Below are 20,712 nucleotides of genomic sequence, written 5' to 3'. Positions count from 1 at the left end.
ATAGATAAGAATAAACTACTTCCTTGCAGTCAACAAGTTCACTGAAGAAAGAGATAGGATGCAATGGTATAATTAAAGAGTTTGCAGATACTAAAGGTATTTTAATCAGGAGAGTAGTTTCTGTTCTGTATCTAATTTCCATATGAGAATTTTGAAAATAAATCTTAAAATTATCTGAGAAGGACAATCTGAAGCTGATTCTCCTTAAATTCTATCAAGTAAGAGTGAGGGCTAGTGAGGGCTGTTTCACCTGCATTTTAACAACAGACTTAAGTCCATCTGCATAGATTCTGTTTTATTTCTTCTCATTACAGATAGCAGCAACTACTTCTCTTTCTAGCTCTGGCTGTAGGAGTAACACGGAGAAGAGCAAGTTATTGTTGAGGGGAAAGATTTTTTTTTTTTAATTCAAAGTTCACATCTCTAAGCAATATTGTAACATGTTCTGGGAAGCAGGCAGTTATTGTCCCTGGAAGTTTTCCCAATCTGTATTTACAACGGACAAAGCACATACTTGTGTAAAGTTGCTTACAACAGAAGCTACTGTTTCTCAGAATATTAGACCAAAGGCCGCAGTAAGTACTCTGCAACTGGTACACTGAACATTATTGCTTTTGCTTCCCCTCCTTCCTTGTTAATTTTTTTTTTTTTTAGAAAGGTGCATTGCCACATCTATTTCCCTTTTTGAATCTTGTCTTTAACAACTGATTTAAAAAAAAAATCATACTGAGGAAAGGCTTCATATTCAGGATTCATTCTCTAAATTACATTGATCAAGATTTTATAATTCAGAGGGAGGTAAATTACAAACTTTCTAATGGTTCAGTACATTAAGTTTACCTGTCTCACACTAATTGGAAGATATTTTACCTAGATTAAGGTCACAAAATATATTTCAAAATTGCCATTTACAAAATGAACATACAACTCCAGGGCACACAGCATAACTGGTATACTAAGTTTCTCCGTAGGAACGAGTGTACATCCTTTCACGTACCAGATGACTGAAATCTGTGACTGATAGCAAGAGACCTAACATACAAACCCCTTAGAAGAGTGTGTAAGTTTTCAGAAGTTAACTTTACCCCTTCGCAGTTTTTCCAACAGTTTTTATAGACTGATTTACTGTAAACACTACTCACCACCATACCTAGAGACACTAGTTACTTCAGCTGAAGGGAATCTTTGAAAGCTCTCGTCATACTTAACTGAGATCTGACAAGATGGAATAATTTTAACTTTTTAATAACAAAAATATTTAAATGATTTGCCAAAACAATTTACAACTGGCAAAAACATTAGGCATGCTCATATATGCATTCTGCAGCATGCATTTTCACACCAGTAAAACAGAGCTTTGGGGAAAAATAACTCTAAAACCTAGATTACTCAGGTATACTTTTATGGTCACAACACTAACAGAGATAATGAGCCATCATTTTACATATAAAGTACATCAAACATTTGTCATCTTTCAAATATTTTATTTTAGTACTTTTAAATATGTTTTAATACAACAAAGATATAAAACAATATATTAATTCAATCTGAGTTTAGAATCAAAACAATATTTACTTATTTACAATACTCACTTTAAACTTCACTGGCATACCTTCTAGCCATAAGGTAATACTATTTTCTCTGTAGGAACAAATTGAAGTAACAGTTCAGTGTGAAAAATCACGTTTCTACATGCCTATTACATTAAGTACCATGTACAATGCAGTTTGTGGTTTCTCACATTTGACGTATTTCTCTTATTTGACAAACTTATTTGACAAAACTGAGTTGAAAGAGCAAAACTAAGTTACAGTTAGTCTTTCTAACTATGCAGTCACTGGGCTAACAGGTCAGGTTATTGTGCTCCACAGTTACCATCTTAAGTTCTTACACACCTATTACAAACTGGCTTTAAAAATGTGCATGTCACTGAATTATGTACATAATACTCACTGCAAATTTCTTAAGACACAAGTGGTAAGTATGCAGGAAACTGCTATATGGAAAGTTCAGCATTCACAATACTATAGTGTTTTAAAGGTTGTGAAGGGGTTTGGGGTGTTTTTCTTCATATAATGAAGACGACATCAGTAGGTTCACTCCAAAGGACTTCCCCCCGCCCCCCCGCCCCAAAATACTGTTTCTATTAGAATAGTGACAATGTCAAAGCTACATCAGCAATAGTAATCTGTATGAACCACCAGTGGCCTACCAATTAACCCTTGATTGATAAAGTCTACATGCACAAAATAATTCAGAGGGTAAGCTGACTCACTGCTAGGACTTCTGCCAAATATACTTCCATCTTGACAAGACTATGATGGTTTTTGTAGTTACAGGTCAAGTTTTTATAAAAGTATCCTAGATTATTAAAAAACCCCAGAAAACTCAACATCATCTGTAGATTACTACAAATTCTCCCTAACTCTTCAGTAGAAAGTACATGGACAGGATGAAAAACTATCATAGTCATTACAGGTTACTTTTGTTATACTCCAGGTCCACAAAACCTACTTCCCTCCCCCCCAGACACTTGCTATTTCTTCAAATGCATATTTAATGATTAAAACTCAGCTCCCCAATAGTCTTGGTGTTTGGAAACGTAGTGGACTCTTGTACATCGAAAAACTAGCTAAACAGTAATGAACAAGTATAGCTCTGAAGTATGCAAGCGCTGCATAAAAAACCCCAAGGAGATTGCAAAAGAGACTTGTACTGACGTCCGAGTTCAACACTTCCCCCTCTCCCTTCAATACTCTTTTTGGCACTACGAGACACAGCCATACACAGAGGAAGATTATAGGAACCTGTGCTTTTATCCTTGTTGAAGGGTTTCCATACTTCTAAATAACCTTATTTAACATGCTTGCATCAAAAAATAACTGTTTTTTTCCAAATCATTTAACTGACTCTTGCTTCTAATAGCAGTTACCTATCAAGGTTTTATTTTTATGTTTTGGGTTTTTTTTTTTTTACAGACCTGTTCTCTCAGAATTCAGTTAAGTAGTAATTTATTTGAAATGCTACTGGAATGTTTTCTTAGTAGATGGGAGGGGGGCAGGAATATCAGGGAAAAACTAAAAAAGAAAGTGACATTACTTATTCCCATTAATGAAGCAGCATACCACACACACAGCACGCACTTGGCCTTATCCAAGAAAATGGCAACCTTCAATGGCAACCCTCACTGAAGTCAGGGTATTTAGTGATTTGCTTAAAATTAAGCTTATCATTTGCTTCATCACAAGCAGTATACTTACATGACCCAATTTTTGCTAGTCTTGGACATTTAAATACTTCAGGCCTATGCACATTTCTGTACCAACACTTGTGTGTTATCTTGTTTGCAACAGGACATGAAGATAGTTAACATATATGGAAGTTTTCTATATCACTATTCTCGAACAGTTGGAGGAACCTTGCTTGAAGATCCTTCCATAAGCTTTTGTCAGTGTAATCAGAATTTGCCAAAACCCACATCTATGAAAGTCTAATTTCTGTATGCAGGTGTAAGCTTAAGGGATCTTCCAGAAAGGAAAAACTAAAGGCAAAAAGTCTAGGAAAGCTATTCCAAGAAACTGTGTCATAAGGTGCAAAGAAAAAAAAAAAAGAAAAAGAAAAAAAGGAGGGGGGATTGACTACATGTCTATCATTTTCAGGTATTTGCATACTTATCTGCAAACTGATAATAAGGAAGAGCTGGAGACTATTGCCAAGTCTCAAATATTACCAGATTTGCTAAGCTACAGAAAAGTGACCCTCCCCTTCTTTTGTATATCCAGAGTTATTCAGCTAAGACTTTTCTACTTGCTTAGTTTGTGCACTTTGTAGTACTAGACTAATGTAGTTAGACACTTGCACTTGCTGACATAATACCATACTTCATTACCCTGAATTCAGACTACGCATGCACTCCCACAGACCACACAAGATGACTTTGCACAAAATAATGCAGCAAGTTAAAGGACAGCAAAAAGACTGGTGCATGAACATAAGGGAAGGACAACCCTGAACATATTTAGCATTAAATCCAAGGCCCAACGATGCCCTGCTGCCTTTACTTAAAAAGGCTTGTTAGCAGCAGAGAAGCAGCAAAATACTTTTAAAACACTGACTTTTTAAAAAGGAGGTACAGAATTTTAAGCCTGTCAGTTACTTGTCACTTGCTTCCATCTAATTAACAATAAAGCTTACATTACCAACTCTACAGATTGACCTGTGCTCTTTTGCATGTGAAATCAGATTTTTTCTATGAATTTCAAGCCTTCCTCTTGTGTGTTTATAGACAGACAAAATTAACTTCCAAAATAGAGGAGGACAATTATCCTGACAATGTTTTAACCCACTTCAGTGCTCACAAAACCAGCCTCTGTATATCACTTATCTTGGACGCAGATATTTAGTATCAAGAGGAACAGCTCAAAAGAAGTTTCCTTTAAAAAACACTGATAGGCAATGCTCATTTAAGACATGTATTTACTTAACAGAATTTGAAAAATTAAATTAGAACAAAAGGAGAAGCCTTATGTTTCAAAATATATGAACTTCATTTAGAAAAAAAAAGTATTGAAATGATAGCTTTACTTTATGTAAACATTTTTACACTGGGCTATACTTGAAAATTCTTCTGCATGTCTAAGTCGCAAGATAATTTCTCAGGTTAGATACAGCTATGCCAGTTAGCACCGACATGGTTCTTTTCAGAATCAACAGCTTTGCAAGTTTAATTGCCTACTTCTCCATATGTTATAACTCAGAATACAATCCTGCATATCCTAAGAACAGATGCTTTCCTAGAGTTTAAAAAATAGCGTTCATAGCTGTGCATTGCAAAGGCAAATATAAATTAACAAATAGAGCTCTTTGATTATAAAGTCTCAACAGGAATGTTCAAATTGCCTTTCTGAAATCAGAAAGGTAAGGACAGCAAATGAAAAGTCTTTAAATCTTTCAGAAAAATTTATCCCCTTTTTTTCTTAAGTGTACGCATACTCCCCTAATTTGGATGGCAAGAGCCATTAGGCTATGGCAGATTGAACAATATAGGATTACACTTGCAATTTTGCTAAAGAATTGGAATGTTACGAATACAAAAGTCTGCAGAATAGTACAAAGTATGTGTGCTCAATACAGCTGGCAGAGATACTCTATAGAAGCACAGCTCCTCTGTGGAATAGGAGCTAAATTAAGTTACAGAAATAATATGCTACAAAGAGCAGCAGATAGTCAAGTTAGTACAATCCAGGTTTATAAAAGGAACACAGTACAGCGAGTAGCAGCCCACAGTAGGTTACAAGCCTCCAAATACAAAACTGTCTTGCAAAATTCCAAAGGAATTCTTTTCCATGGACACCTAAGTATGTTGTGGCCATTAAGTCAGCTTGTACCAAGCTGGAAATGCTCCGTGTAACTTTCCAAGGCTGACTTACACACCCTTTTGCACATACCACCTATTCTGAAATTACAGTAACCGAACTAAAAGGTCTACACCATTTTTTATGATTTGCGCCTTTTACCTATCAGTTTTCATGTAGCATAAATCTAATTTCAAGTCTCTACAGCCAACATTAGTATTGTCCCCTTACAGACCACTGCATAAGAGATCACCAACTGTGTGACCCTTGCTTATGCATTAAGGACTCAGAATGTTGGTCTGGGGTTTTTGGGGGTGATTTGTTATGTTTGGTTGGGGGGGGAGAGGGGGGTTGTGGGTTTGTGGGGTTTTTTAAACAACCAAAACTCAACTGCTTATGGTACTTCTTCTGTGTAGTAAATGAGCAACTTAAGAACTAATCTCTTTTCATACTTGTTAGAAGAACACACACTGTGTGTGTTTATATATATAAACAAATATACTGTGTATATATATATATCCAGAGATTCACCATATTGTTGACACCAGAGTGCTAAAACATACATCAACATGAGCACTATTTCCAATACTCACTATTGTTACTTTTCCTGAAAGAGTTACTACATGCATTTTCCCCATCCATTTATGGGACAGTAAGATATATGAAGATAACTGTTCTGTTTTTCCAGTGTTAAAGAGCTGCTCCTAAAAAGCATGCACAGGTTTGGGTATAAAGCAATTAGAACCACAAAGAAAAGTTATTTTGTGGCTTTAAACTCGCTAAAGCTAAATTAACTTCACTTTCATTGGATGTAGCATTTACTTAAACTCATTTATTTAAACACAAAAGGGAAAACTTCCAAGTGCTAGAACAACCATATAGACAACTGATAGACTAGACTAAATAAGCTCTCATTAAAAAAACATCATCACTGCATAGCCACAAGGCAGACTTTCATTTTTGGCAACCTGTATGCAGACCATTTATACTGTTAATTATACTTTAAGACTCGTTATTTAACGGTTAAGAGACCCTTTTAGCAAGGAACTATACTGCTTTCCTCATTATGACACAGTACTCCTCAATCTTTACGTATACACAGAGTTTGTTTGTTTGAAAATCACATTTACGACTGGTTTAAAAGAAAATCTTCATAAAGTTCTAATTTTTTAGTCAGTATGTGTAAAAGCTGGCATGTCAGATAACGGAGATTATTTGGACCTGTAAAGGGTATATTATATCCAGTACAAGCATATATTTGAGGTTAAAGTAACTTAAACATTGACATAGAACCTTACCAAGGGTAACAGTATTCTGGTTCATATTCATGGTTTACTGATAGCCTTTACCGGTTCCTGCACTGTTTTCTATTAAAGCACAAGAAAACAAAACACATCCCTGTGAAGTATGGGAACCTCATTTTATGGCTAAGAATCTAAGAAACAAGACAATGAGGAGATCATGGAGTGAAAAAAAAAAAAATATATTACTTTACATCCTCTCCCAGCTAGCCTTGTAGGATCTTAGTCACAATGCTTCATAAAAATCTGAATTGCCCCACACACTCTTCAGCCAATCAGTCTTTTCAATATAGTAGGTTTTGAGAAGGGCCAGCAATATTCATTTGGAACAGTACCATTAACATTGCATTCAAAAAAAGAAAACATCGGAAACCAGATCCTTGCTCTCCTACTCTGTTGATATGCTCTAGTATTAGCCAACGTATGGTAATACAAAAAGAGTCTTGTAGTGATGTAAAAGGCAATGAAGACATCTATAGAATAATGTTCATGTGCAGCCAAAATGAAGAAGATTCCGAAGAGATTCAGGACCCAGGATAAGGTATGCAAGAAGTTCCAGCTCCTTGGTGTATCTAGGAGAAATAGAAAGTGACGAACCTTGAATGACTCAAACATCTGGGTCATTACGAAATCCAGGCCTAGACATTTCAAGTTTTTATACAGACTCTTTAATCCAAAAACGTGATGAAGTTACTATCTTCGCTCGGAATTTTTGTTTACATCTACAGGTCAAATAAATCCAATGAAAACAACCACACAAATTATAAATGTCCATCACTTCATGACTTCATTTACAAATACAGCTATTATACATTTCTGGATCCTAACACGGTTTCGGACCATGCAAAGCAGAATTCTTTGTTCAACCAACTTTTTAATTAAAAACATGCCTTTTCCATGTAAAAAGGGGAAAAATGTCATAAAGCATACATTATACTGTTATTGCAGTCATTCCATCATAGGTGAACTCAAACCAATTACCTTAGCTTGCTATATGATGTATCAAATTGCACTGTTATTTACAGAAGAGCACTATTGTTTCACATATTCTCACTCATTGTGAGGTTGGGTTTTTTGGCTTTGTGGATTATATTAAGCATACACCCACCCAGGCTGGTATTTTGCCTGATAGGGGCCAGTGGCAGATACCTAGGGAAGTGTACAGGAACAATCAGAAATATCTTTCCTAGTATTCTCCCAGTAGCAAGCCAGAAGCCCTTCTAATTTTCTTGACTCATATGTTCTTTCGAATGTGCCGTATTCCTCCTTCCATTAATCTAGGTGGTGCTCATCCTTTCACGTCTGCAAGTGAACTGTCACAAACCTGAGAAAGAGCACTGCAATGTGAATTTATATTTGTTTGCTTTAATGTTACACTCTGAACTTTTTGAGGAAGTCAAGCAGCAGATATTTTTAATACTTAAGGACATTTAAGTATTTACACTCTCGCACCCTTGGTTGACTGCAAGCAGTACATATTCTTAACGCTTAAGGACGCTGAAGTATTGACACTTTGCACTTACATTCTGTGACAAAGAAGTTGAGCATGGTCAGGACGACAGTGTGGCCACTGAACATATAATCTCCACACGTATGTACTCCAGTCAGAGTCATTCCAAAGCCACTCCATATTGCAAATGCCCGCTGGAGTTTTGCCCAAACATTGCCATACAACTAAAAGACAGTGACATTAACCTTTAGTAAGTTCCAACCCCACCGCCTGAACAGTATGCCCATAAAGTTAGCTATATAGCACTATGTATGTTTACTACCATTTATCATGTTGAGTCTCATTAAAATGCAGGTTAGCACATCTTTGGATTTTATTGTGGCAGTGAGTCACATTAGTAACTACAACTACTAATTGTATTCATCATACCTCTGATGAATACTGGAATTTAGAGCAAGTATTTTGTTGCAAGTGATTTACATACAGAGTCTGCCACCTTTTTTTGAATGTATTCAACTTCTCAATGTGTCATTATCAAGCTTCCAATATATTCAGCTCAAACCTCTTCTAACTAAAAGTTAGGATAAAACCATAAAGTCCCATGTTCTGTGGAATATCCCTTATTAGCAGGGGTGAAATAATAATAGGGTGTTGGGTGGTTTGTGGTTTTTTTGTTTTGTTTTTCAAAACCACGCATCCAATAAGACAAATAAGTGATTACTGCACTTTCTGCCTTTCTTCATGAACTTTAGTATCTTAAGCACACACTTCTCTGATGTATTCTCTCCAGTCTACATTGTGAAATATTCTGAACACCTTTCCCCAAGTAACTATCTCCTCTCCAAAGCGGCAAGTGCTTCCAAGACCCCTAAGGATGCTTGCCTCTATAATGGCAATTAATGGAGAGGTGTGGAGGGAAATAGGAGGGAAATGACACTTCTTACAAACACACATCTAACACTATCATCACAACAATCTTAATCATATCTTAAATAAAATAAATCATTTAAAAAAAAAAAAGGAAACAGGAAAAGTAATTTAAAGCATTTTAAGTTTTTACCTTTCCAGTACACTGCAAGTGCTGGCCTGGCACAGAAAGTGAGGTAACAAACATTGTAATGCAACGTAGTAAGAATACTGTCCCCATGAGGCTGCACAGCCTTCGCAGAAGTATAGATCTGGGAAAAGTGCACAGGAACTGATTGTGAGAATCCTAATATATTGTTTAAATCAGGAAAGTTATGATAAAAACATTTCCCAGCACCCCAACTTAATCCCATGAAGTCCCTTCATCACTGCTGCAAGTTTCACAGTAAAAAATTGTGGTGTGTTTTGGTTTTTTTTGGTTTTTTTGGTTTTTTTTTTTTTTTTTTAAAGTAGTAACATAAAGGTATAGTTCCACATGACAGGGTAAAACACTGTAGTAAGTTTACCGTCACCAAAAGGTACTGCTCCACTCGTACTAGCTTTGGCACTCATACCTTCTGTTGACAAACTGACAGAAATCAACAAACTGGTAAAAATTTAACTTAAAATATGCACACACACAAAAGGGTTTTCTACCCTTTAGTGACAGCAAGCTGCTAGGCTGGCTCAGTCATCCTGTTGAATGCCATTCTCGTAAGATTTTCTTATATACAAAATTGTTACAGTATGAGAAAATATATTGACAACTCTCTAAAATACTTATGTTCTGAAGGAAATTACATATAAATCTGGTAGAAAAGTAAATTCAGATTACCCCTTCGTAAGATTCACAAGTCACCATTCTTGATTAAATCCTCCCTAATCCATTTTAACAGGGACATATTAGAAGCTTACAAGATTCTTATTGAATGAAACGTCTTAAACAATCACCACAAACTCTTGTTACAGTCCTTTCACTGAATCAAAGTATAGTTAATTTGAATTTTATATACTGTACCTGTGTTTGTGAAGCAGAAGAACCAACAGCCAAATGTAGCAAAGAATTACGCCACATACTTCAGTCATAGCAAAAGCCCATGGTATCCTAGGGACGCTAAAAAAAGAAGATGAAGCAATAAAGTTAACTTACAATACAAAGGCTTAATTTTTTTTTCTAGTCTCAGTATTGAGAATAAAGGCATATAAAGTCCAAACTACAAAACTAAATTGTGTTAATCTGACAATAGTTTAAACTACAACTAAAAATTATTTTGTTAGACTGAATGATATACAATTTGAGTTATTTCATTATATTATCTCCTTTCTAATAATGTATTTTCAGCAGACATTTACACAGAATTCAGTAAGTCTAAGCAAATATCTTAATTTACACGTGATTTACTAACAGGATGTGTTCCTCTACCATTGTTTCCCAACAACCTTTTTCATTCTGACACAGACTTGCATCACGTCAATTATGCTACTTATGCTTGTAAGAATGCCATGTCAACACAATTAATGAAATGCTGCAAAGCCCAAAACCCTACATACTTGTAATCAATCAGAACTGCAAAGAAAAGTGCTAGGAAAAATAAAAACTGTTTTCAAAGATAGATTTCAGTGATAATCACTATCTGCAAACCTTTCAGCTTTGCCTTTCAAAAGAATTAAGACTTTCTTGCACACATATAGCACCAGTAACAATTTCCACTCTGCAATTTCACCAAAATACAGACAGACAGATTTCAAGAGAGGTAGTTTTGTGTTCCCTCTGATACAAAGGGGCAGCAAAGGGCTGCTCAGATGCTAGCTTTGTAGTAATCCCCTTGCATTGTTTTGGGAGCTACTGCTTTCTGACCTCCGCCATCCTCCTGCCCACTGAATACCCTGGTAGTGCCCCGGGAACAAAATCCAGTGATGCCATAGCTCCGGTTCTCTCTCCCCTCTTCCACTCTGCTGGACGTGGTCCATCCTTGCTGAGTTACATCTAAATTTATGGGGGATATTGCATACTTACTCAAAAGATCAGAGTCCTACTGACTTAATGAAAATTGTTAAAATGGAAATTACTGGCGGGAATACAAACACCACAAAGACTGTACTCTTAAAACAGTTTATCTTGTCTTTTAAAACTCTCTAGGCATTAAGTGCAAGTGCACTTCCTCAGAGCATTTATCCCATGTTAAATCTGTAGCCAATGACTAGAATTTCATCTTTGCTATTGTGTCTCTCTGAAGTGGAATATTTTCTTTAAAAAAATGAGCAGGTATTGCGTAAGTCACAATAGTGTTCTAGCATACAGATACTCTACAGGTAAAAAAGATGATGGTTTATTCAGTCTACTTCAGAGTTTCCCTAAATCATCTTCAACAAGTTGACAGTGGGGAGACAGCAAAAATATAGTATCAATGCTATGCCCTTTCCATTTCCTTGCTCACTAGCAGACCAAAATACTCCTTCATCATTTTTTTTTCTATATCAAGACATGGTAAGCTTCATAGCAGCATCTGGATTTCAGAAAAAAACGTATCACTACTAATCTATGCCAGCTGACCATCGCTTTTTTTACTAGAATGAGGATGGACAAATTAATTCCAGTGCTCTGATTAGCTAAAGATACAGAATTAAATATAAACTGGTCAGAACAGCAGCTCAATTTATTTTCCCCTGATAAGACTAAATCTCTGCATCTAACTGATGTGCATTTCAATCTTAGCAGAAGGGTTTACTACACTAATTACTATTTTGCAGAGGCATCTTCAAGAGCATATGAAACTTTAAGAACAAAGAAAAGATGGCCTATACTTTAACCATCAAGTTACTCGTTTGTTTTAAAAGAAAATTTCTTACCTATCTAGAAATATGTCTGGTAGAGGTGGATATGTTTGCATGTCAGGTACTCGCTCATGTACTATAACCATAACGAATGATGTAAAGCCAAACACTATGAAGACATACACACAACTTAAAACTGTCTTCCAATACTCTGGGTCCAGTCTCCGCGTAGAGTGTTTGTTCTTCCCATTTGCATATTGATACTGATCACCATTCAAGTCAGTAATTGGTCCATCGTAGTCCCGAGGTACTTCACCATTACAAAACCAATCTGTACCCTGTAGTGAACCAACACTTGGGCACGCTGTGCCAATGTGACTATCGCTGTTGTAACCCAGCTCTTCTAGGACATCAATATGTTGCTTCTGTAGTTTGCGTATGGACAACATTAGCCTTTTGATATCCCCCAGGACTTTGATTTCCAAGGGAGGGGATCGTAAATCATACTCAGTAAGCGTCAGCAGTGTAATTCCATCTAGCCTGTGTCTATTGCACAAAACATCCACGTATTCACAGAAGCCCTCTTCCTTCAGCCACTTGGCCACGTTCTTGGTAGTCCAACGTCGAATGCAAAGCTGGTTATTGCCTGCCATCATCCTTCGCTATCCGCCAATAAAATAGACCTGTTACATATTGGAGAAAGAGACAAGACCTGAATGTTTAATGAAGATTACTGAAATGCCAGTATATTTTGTGTGATTTTAGATGCTTGATTAGCCAAAGGCTTTTTATACAAGAGCCAGCTAAAAACCAGACACATAATTTATTAACTAAGTAATATAAAAATGCTTTTATAACATTTTTTATTCAAGCAAAACTAAGTTAAGATTATCTCACTTGTTCCTAAATAGAAATTTACAACTACCAAGAAGCAGAATATTGTCCTAGAATATTTTCCTCAGTCTATTTTTATTCTTTTGTTAAAAAAAAATAAATCCAAGTTTGTTAATTACACTAGGCAATGAAAAACAAAGATTACTCTGTTTAAATACCAGCTTAATCATTAGTCTTCTCCACTGTTTGCAGTTCATAAACTAAGCAAGAAAGTATAGCCGGCAACCCTGTAAAACTGAATTAAAGCTAAAATAATACATTACAGGTCCAATGCATTCCACTGTTTTAAAATATATACTAAAGCTTTGGTGGCACGGCACTTCCTCCCCACCCTGTCCAACTAAACCTAAGACCACGTATCTACAATAACATCAACCTGAGGCATCTTAGCTGTATGTTGATGATGCAGCCATCATATTTCTATCTTTGATCTTAGTAATTAGGATAGATGCTTATTATATTGCAAATCCATTAAAACATCCAGTTTTCAAAATAACGTTACTACAAATTAAGCATTAGATTTAATTCCAAAGCACCTTTAAAAGTGATGTGGTAACAGATAACAACATAATGCACCAAAACCAGAAAACACGTTTTCCATTCATACAGATTTCTCAATTGTTTTCTTGATTCTAGAATATTGTTTGAAGGAAGGCAAGACATTTCAGCAACATTTAAGTCACATGGAGGTGACAAGTCACCAGAACAGCTTAGAACAACCAGAAAAATTAACCACAGAACATTACATAGAATACATGAAAAAACTTTGAAAGGCTACCAGTGATGGAAGAGTAATAAAAAGCTTATCCAATATTTAAGACCCACAGCAGCACAAAATGGATTTGTGCATAATTTATATTTGGTGGCTTATGTACAGCTACCATCTAAGAACCAACTACAATTTCACAGTTCTTTTGTACTAAAAAAAACCCAAAAGTCTAATTAACTAGAATGCTTCAATCATGCCAACCAAATCTCAGAAAATACAAAATAGTACAATATACTAGTGCCACATACATCATTCAAGGTTTTCAGAGTGAAAGCAAGGAAACAGTCTATTTAAACTATTATTTACCTTCTGCAGATAGTAAATAGGTACTCAAATCCATCATAAGTATTCAACAGAAAATTTTATATTGCTTTCAGGGGCACAGGTCTTCCACAAACAGAAGCTCTTTCCTTCTCACTTCTCTTTTTAAAATGGTACTGTACCTATTGCTAGAAGTAACTCATCATAATTATTGGATGCAACTTTCTCTTCCAACTACATCTAAGAGGACCACATATTATTTTCTTCTATATCAGAGAAGATTTGATTTGCCCAGTGAGATTTCTCAGCAGCACAAAAGAAATACTTTAGAAGAAAAGCGAGCGTACAAATTTGACCTTCTAAAGGAATTAAGAGAGTGGTACTTCTGAAGATATTACCTCTGGAGTTGACTGTATATTAACAACATGTACTTAATGCCTAGTTTTAATTTCTCAAAACTCCATATCCAGTCAATATGTATATAGGCTTGAATACCTTGATTTAAATAGTTGCCAAAACATCCATAAACCACCCCTAGAACCTCTGTATCTACTGTACTCTTTCTTCTCCATATAAAAAGGTATTTGCTCATTTCTATGTTATCTTAGTATTTTTGAAAGTCTTGCTCAAAACATCTGGAACAACTCTGTTGCTTACACAGCTATTAACAAAAGAAATTATGGTATTTATTAAAACCAAACTTGAGTTGCTTATCTGCTTATATCCAGCTTTCCTTACTTGGAACTACAGATGAAATAAAGACAAAATATGTTAATCACAGTGAGTTTTGTAACACTAATCATCACAATTTTTTCTAAAAGCAGCAAATTTAGACTCAAATACACTCAACTTACTGATTTGTCTTCTAACCAAAGCAGGTTCTGAGGGCAAAGGCAGGAAACTCTCCCTAAACTATGAGAATTTTGTTCATTTGTCACAAGTCAAGTAGCCTCACACCAGCCTAGTGTTTCTTCGTCTGGCATTGCAGGAATAAAAATCAACCCTTTACATGACATGCAATAAAAGGGACCTTACAACACTGAGTAAGCATACTCAAAGGTCATTACCGAATAGGCTGGACCTGGAAGAAAGTCTACATTAACCTTAAGATGCAGCTGATAGGACCTGCATCTGTGTTTAAATGCTGTCAAAGACAAGGCATTTAACCAACTGGAAAAGACAAAGAAATCAACAAAAGAAAGAAACACTTACATAAAACACAGACCATTCCACACAGCTGGTAACTAATTTCATCTCAACAGCAACAGTTAAGTTCAGTTTTGAGGACAAGGCAATTTCTTCAAACTCAGAAACTGCCTTCTCCTTCAGACTACTCATTTAATGCCACTTCCATAGTTTAAAGGGTAAAAAACACTCTCCCTAATAACCTGAGCACCTGCAATACAGTACAGATCTCTGTGCTCAACTGCTCCTGTTCATTTTTGAAGCTTAAGAACAGTCCATAACATTTCCAGGACTACCAGTCTGCAATGCAAGACAGACTAGCATAGCAGAAGAGACCAAGTCACCTAGGTAACTGTACTGGTCTTCTGAGAGACAACAGCACTGGTAACTACTTTCCCTTCTACGTTTCTGGGTTTATTGCCGAAACCAAATAATGGATAACATTATTTAATGATGAATAACACATATGAGTAACACAGAGCAAGCACAGACTTAAACGTCAGAGGGCAAAATATACTTTTCGCCTGACATCAGCGATGTCTGTAGCTAGCTAGTTGATTACTTTCCTGTTACTGTGACTTTATATTTAGTCAGCTCATCAGCAGTACGTATCACATGTCCTGCTTCCCTTTTTCCTCCCCCAGTCCTTTAATTAACAGCACGAACACAACTGAATATGAACTTCATGTGCATGTATATAAGTTTTTTTTTTTTTTTAAAAGAAAAGTGTTACTTTTTGAGCCATCAACATTTCTGCAATTTGGTTAGGGCATTTTAAAAAATGAGATGCCTCCGAGAGGCTGAGTATACCCTTAACACAATATTTTTTCCTAGGTGAATATTTAAATATGGAAAATTAATCTCTCTCAAAATTATTATCCACAATTCTATCATGTTTTCCTCTACTGAATTACTACTAGTCAGCCATTAAGTCCCTAACTTTCCTAGCATGCAGACTTTGAGTCACTATACTGAGGTAAAAATGTGGAAAGTTGAATATGATTATCACTCCTCTAGCCAAGAAAAAGTAGCATTAATATCACACTAACATTGGGCTGCCATCCTGTTTCAAAAACAAAACTCAATTACACCAGAATCCTAGCTGAAGGGTTAAATAATATCCTAGTTACGTCCGCAGCAGTTAGCAGAACGCTGACTGGATTTGTTTATTCCAGACACGCATGCAAAACACTCCCAGCAGCATCACTGCTTCCCCACCTGCCCACGTGTGCCTGGGAGAGCCTGTGGCTCTCCTTGCTGACATGCCTCTTGAGTTTTTCCCAGCCAAGTTCAGTTCTCACCATCCTTGAGAGGAATTTTAGGCAGGACGCTGAAGAACTATCAGATCTCAGGTGATTTAACCTACATTTCTTTGTGGAAGGTTTCAAGCTGAAGTCTGAATATAGGCGATTACAACTCAGCCCCTCCTTTGCTGGGTCTGCTGGCCTAGGAGCACAACATCTCACAGCTGGGGTGAAAAGCTTTTCTGTACGAAGTCTGCTGGTTCGCAATGCGGACAAGACCCAGGTTGGAGGCCTTGGCTCCCCAGCATGCAAAAAAAAAAAAAAAGCCATACACAAAAACGTGCGCTGAGCCAGCCTGCAATAATAAGGCTACTGTCACATATCAACTTAGTAATGCTGCACTGGAAAAAGAACATACAGCACTGCCTTGTTATGTATCAAAAGTCTCGGATACTCTGCTGACTTGCATCAGAAGTTTGTCACTTGCTCTTCCTGAAACCTCTTAATTCTTCAGTGCTTAAAGCAAATAGCACCAAAGGTTTCATTGCCATATAGTATACAGTGACTTAATCCTTACCTTCTAAATGCCACCATATATAGTATAGTGTCTTGTAAACAAAAGGAGAAAAATTACATTCACAAAAACAATACCTGTTTTTTCAAGGCTTTTTTTTTTTTAAATACAATAGCTACCATGCTAGATATAAAACAGATTGAACATGGCATGATGCCCACCATGAGACCAAAAAATTTGGATAAGTATTTTCCTGAAGCAAGCATACAATAATTTCAAATGCTGAAATACTCCTATAAAACTTGCATTCAGTTTTACTTAGCAACTTCGCTATCAGAGTTGTTCCATAAACAGTTCTAGTAAGTGACGTTAGCAGCAGTATCTTAAACGTATTCAAAGGTCTTAGTGCTATTTATGAAGGTAAGTTAAGAAATCTCATAAAGTAACACTTGTTTAGTTTACTGTATGTCTTAGGTTTTAAACCATCAAGGAAGACATGCTTTTCAAGAATTATTCATTGAAGTGCTGCATTGTGGAAAATATAGAACTGATACTGTAAAATCAAGAATTAGCTCCACACGCTTAGAAGAGTCTTTCTGTTGGAACACATCCATGCAAAACCGACAGCAGCAACTACAGAAAGTCCTGAAAGCTAAACATATTTGTCTTAAGAACCACTAAGCACAGTTACGTATTGCAGCAAGCTGAACAGAAAACATACTGCTCCCTGACTTTTACACCTCATTAAACCAAATGGGTTGTACTATACTCAAGTGAACACTAAGGGCAGCTCAACTCCCAACCTACTAACCACCTAACAACACATTTTTTTTATCCTACCACCACAATTCAAAGCACACACAAGTGATGTTCAAACAACTGATCAAGTACTCCACCACTTATGTTAGGATGTAATTCAGTATTCCATTAATATTTGTACAAGATCTTGAACATTTCACATGCTAAATGTCAAGTGTCAAGTATTTTTTTCCTCCAACTTCAAGAAATAGTACATCCATCTCATAACAGAATGCTTGCTGCTTTTTATCCTTTTACGACTTAGTAGTAAGAGAAATCCGGTTTGCTTTTCCCCTTTTATTTCTTTCTTTTCTTCCCACACCCTCATCTTAGGACAGAAATAAGAGAAGACATGAACAAACTCTCCATCCAAATTAATACCAGAACAATATCTGAAGTGAAATTGTGTTTGTTCTTACTCTTCACAATCATTTACAACCTGATCTTTACGGTCTAGTGAAAAATCTAGGTGCCTTTCTCATTTTAGATGCATTAAACTAAATAAGAAATAAAAAACTTTTAAAAGTTATGTGATTATAAAATAAACACTTATAATGTAATATAGTTGACGGATCTCAACCAGCTTAGTGGGCTGCAACACTGAGGTCTGTACAAATGTCATAGTACAGAGCCTGAAAGATTGCAACTCCTAGGACAACCTCTGTTTTTAATGATATACTACCAAAAAAAACCCCCAACCAGACAGCAAAAAGAAGATCACCTAGAATAGCAAATAAGATAATTTAAAGTTCTTGCTCTTTACAAATCTACAGAACGTTTCCTTCGCATCTAAATAGCACTTTCGCAACAAAGACTTATGAAACTTCCCAAAGAATTTCCTTCCACTGGGTATAAAAATCACTTCGCCCCAGTCCTGTGAGTTAATTCCACCTTTTTTCTATAGCACAGAAAGCAAAAGGAAGAACAAGACCACAGGTGTTTCCTTACCTCTGATATCCAGCAAGAGGCACCCCCCAACAAACATGAGAGGCATATAAATGCCAGGAAATGTCTTGTTGAGTTCTTGCCACTCCAAAGCACAGCATGATCAGCTGCTCTAGGGCAGTGGCACAGACACCATGTCCAGCTGCACGAGGGAGCTCTGTGGAGATGGAGCATACTTAGCGCAAGTGGAATCTTCCATCATGTTACAAGCAGAATGTGTGTTGGGTTGTTATAAGACAAATTTTGCAAACTGAAGCATCAAATACAAAACTAGGAGACCACTTCAACTCCAGTTACAAACAAATAAATATGTGAACACTAAAACTGCCTCTCATTTGCCTCTCTTGCCTCAAAGAACTGAAAAAGCCTACCCTTTTCAAGTATTATGTTTGAAAAATAGCAATCAGCAATCATTAAGTGAATAGTCTGAGAGGCCACCTAATGCATTAGCAACGTAGATTTGAGAGACTGAGTGGCTAACAGCTCCTGCACAGTTTCAACTTTCTAAACACGCGCTGGCCTTAACTTAAGCTCACACAAAACCTGCCCCACGCCGGCAGCCTCCTCCATGTAATCCTGGAGCTCAAACAGCATGCATGCAGACCAATAACAGCACTTTGCCGTGCTGCCATACTGTCAAAAGCTACATGCTCCAAAATTTTTTTACTCAAAACTAAATGCTTTGCCCTCAGAAACCCCACCAATTTTCCACCACTGGCAGAGAAAACAGTCAGATAGCTGGATATCTGTTTTGATATCTAACCGTAAGACTGACACAAAGCGCACGTACTCGGCATCATTTCCAGAAACGATTTGTTTCCTGTGCTGGCTGACACAGGAACGAGAAACCACACGATTCCCCCTCTCCTGCCAGACCCGCTGTAAGGACAAGGCACAGGAGCAGCAGCACGCCCCGACCCCCCCTCTCCCCGCACAGCGCGGATCCCGCCGCCCCTGACAAACGCCTTCACGCCCTCTCTGCTAACGAGGCCCTTTTCCTCCTGGATCATCGTCGCTGAAGTAGAAAATTTACAAAACTCAGAAGGAAATCGACGCAACCAGGCACAAGAACTACAACACTGCATCCTCTCCGCGGCAGACGAAATAACTTAGGCGAGAAACACGCGTGATTTTTAGTTTCTTAGGAGACTGGTTCCCTCACAAGCTGGCACGGAAGCCCGAGGCACGCCGCCGGGAGCCCGCCAGCCTACACGGGACGAGGGTCAGACCTCCAGAGAGGTGCCCGTGAAAGATACACGCGTTAATTGCTGCGGAGGGGATTTAGCGCAGATAGACAATGCAAGAGCCTTTTCCACCCTCCTGGGGTGGGCGAAGCCGTTCTCCCCCAGCGCAGCCCCCGGAGCGAAGCGGCCCTTTCCCTCCCCGACCCGCCCGCAGCCCGGGGCGCCACACGCCGCCCCCGGCCCCACCGCGGTAGGGGCAGAGCCCGGGTACCCGGCCGCTCGGCGGCAGGCTCCCAACGCCGGGGCGGCTCTCGGCGCCCCCGGCCGGCAGCGGGGCGGCGCCCTGCGGGCCGGGCACTGGGCACTGCGCTCCGCTGACAGGGGGACGCACGACCCCCGCGGGCAGGAGAGGAGGGGACGGGAGGGGACGGGAGGGGACGGGAGGGTAGCGCCCCCCACCCCCAGTCCCGCACCTCGCCCCACCTCACCTCAGCAGCAGCGCTAAGTGGCGGTCCCGCAGCGCCCGGCCCTGGGGCGGCGGCAGCGGTTCCTGCGTGCCCTCCCTCTCTCCGGCGGCGGCGGCGGCCACCGCCACCACCCCATCACCCGGCCGGAAGTGGCGGCCGGCAGCGCCTCGCGGGCGGCGGAAGGGGCGGGGACGGCGCGGCGGCAGCTTCCGGCAGGGGCTGCGGCGGCGGGGTGGGCTGGTTTCTCCCTGCGGGGCGGCGGGGCTCTGGGGCTCCGGCCTCCCACTGCCCGTCGGGCTCCGCCGCCCTCGGGGGGACCGCGGCGGGTCGGGGGCACGGCCCGGGGCGCCGCCTCGGCCATGCAGCGTCGCAGTGAGGGCTTAGTACCGGCGGCGAGGGGCACCGCCAGGCGGCGGGTCCCTGCGGGGTCGTTCCCGCGGGCTCAAACCCCGGAGCGTTTGCTGCCTGCGGCTTCGTGGGCCTGCGGGCAGCTTTGCACCCCGGTGCCCCTTCATTAGCCTCCTCACCGGGTGCAGGCCGTGCGACACGCTAACGGCTGGTTGGACTGCCTCGGCCCTGGTTTTGTGGGAACGCAAGCGTTAAATACATGGAAGCACAGGCACAGCTCCCGTGAGCTCTGTAAGAAACTCGAAATCCAGAGGTGG

General features: G+C 38.9%; 1 protein-coding gene across 5 annotated transcripts; it reads right to left on the bottom strand.

Moving 5' to 3' along the window:
• Positions 1–681: 681 nt before the first annotated feature.
• SAMD8 (sterile alpha motif domain containing 8) lies at positions 682–20,207 on the bottom strand. Of its 5 annotated transcripts, XM_054832006.1 has the most exons (7): positions 20,069–20,207; positions 18,400–18,553; positions 11,862–12,469; positions 10,030–10,125; positions 9,166–9,283; positions 8,179–8,329; positions 682–7,227 (listed from the first exon to the last, which is right to left on the bottom strand). In XM_054832006.1, the coding sequence occupies exons 3-7, from the start codon at positions 12,440–12,442 to the stop codon at positions 6,923–6,925; spliced, it is 1,251 nt and encodes a 416-aa protein (XP_054687981.1). In that variant the 5' UTR covers positions 12,443–12,469; positions 18,400–18,553; positions 20,069–20,207; the 3' UTR covers positions 682–6,922. The 5 variants fall into 5 exon arrangements, with proteins under 5 accessions (XP_054687981.1, XP_054687983.1, XP_054687980.1 ...); XM_054832008.1 differs by lacking the exon at positions 18,400–18,553 and having other exon boundaries at positions 20,064–20,207; XM_054832005.1 differs by lacking the exon at positions 18,400–18,553.
• Positions 20,208–20,712: the final 505 nt, after the last annotated feature.

Source organism: Grus americana, chromosome 7 (genome assembly GCF_028858705.1).
Source record: "Grus americana isolate bGruAme1 chromosome 7, bGruAme1.mat, whole genome shotgun sequence".
Classification (NCBI taxonomy): domain Eukaryota; kingdom Metazoa; phylum Chordata; class Aves; order Gruiformes; family Gruidae; genus Grus; species Grus americana.
Note: the sequence above shows the minus strand (reverse complement) of the source record. Positions and strands in the feature narration are given on the sequence as shown.

Coding starts and splice junctions, on each gene's coding strand:
- SAMD8 (XM_054832008.1), bottom strand. CDS start 12,442: ATGATGGCAGGCAATAACCAGCTTTGCATTCGACGTTGGACTACCAAG. Junction 9,284..10,029: donor CTTCTGCTTCACAAACACAG/GTACAGTATATA, acceptor CACTTTTCCCAG/ATCTATACTTCTGCGAAGGC. Junction 7,228..8,178: donor CAACTTCTTTGTCACAGAAT/GTAAGTGCAAAG, acceptor TATTTCTCCTAG/ATACACCAAGGAGCTGGAAC.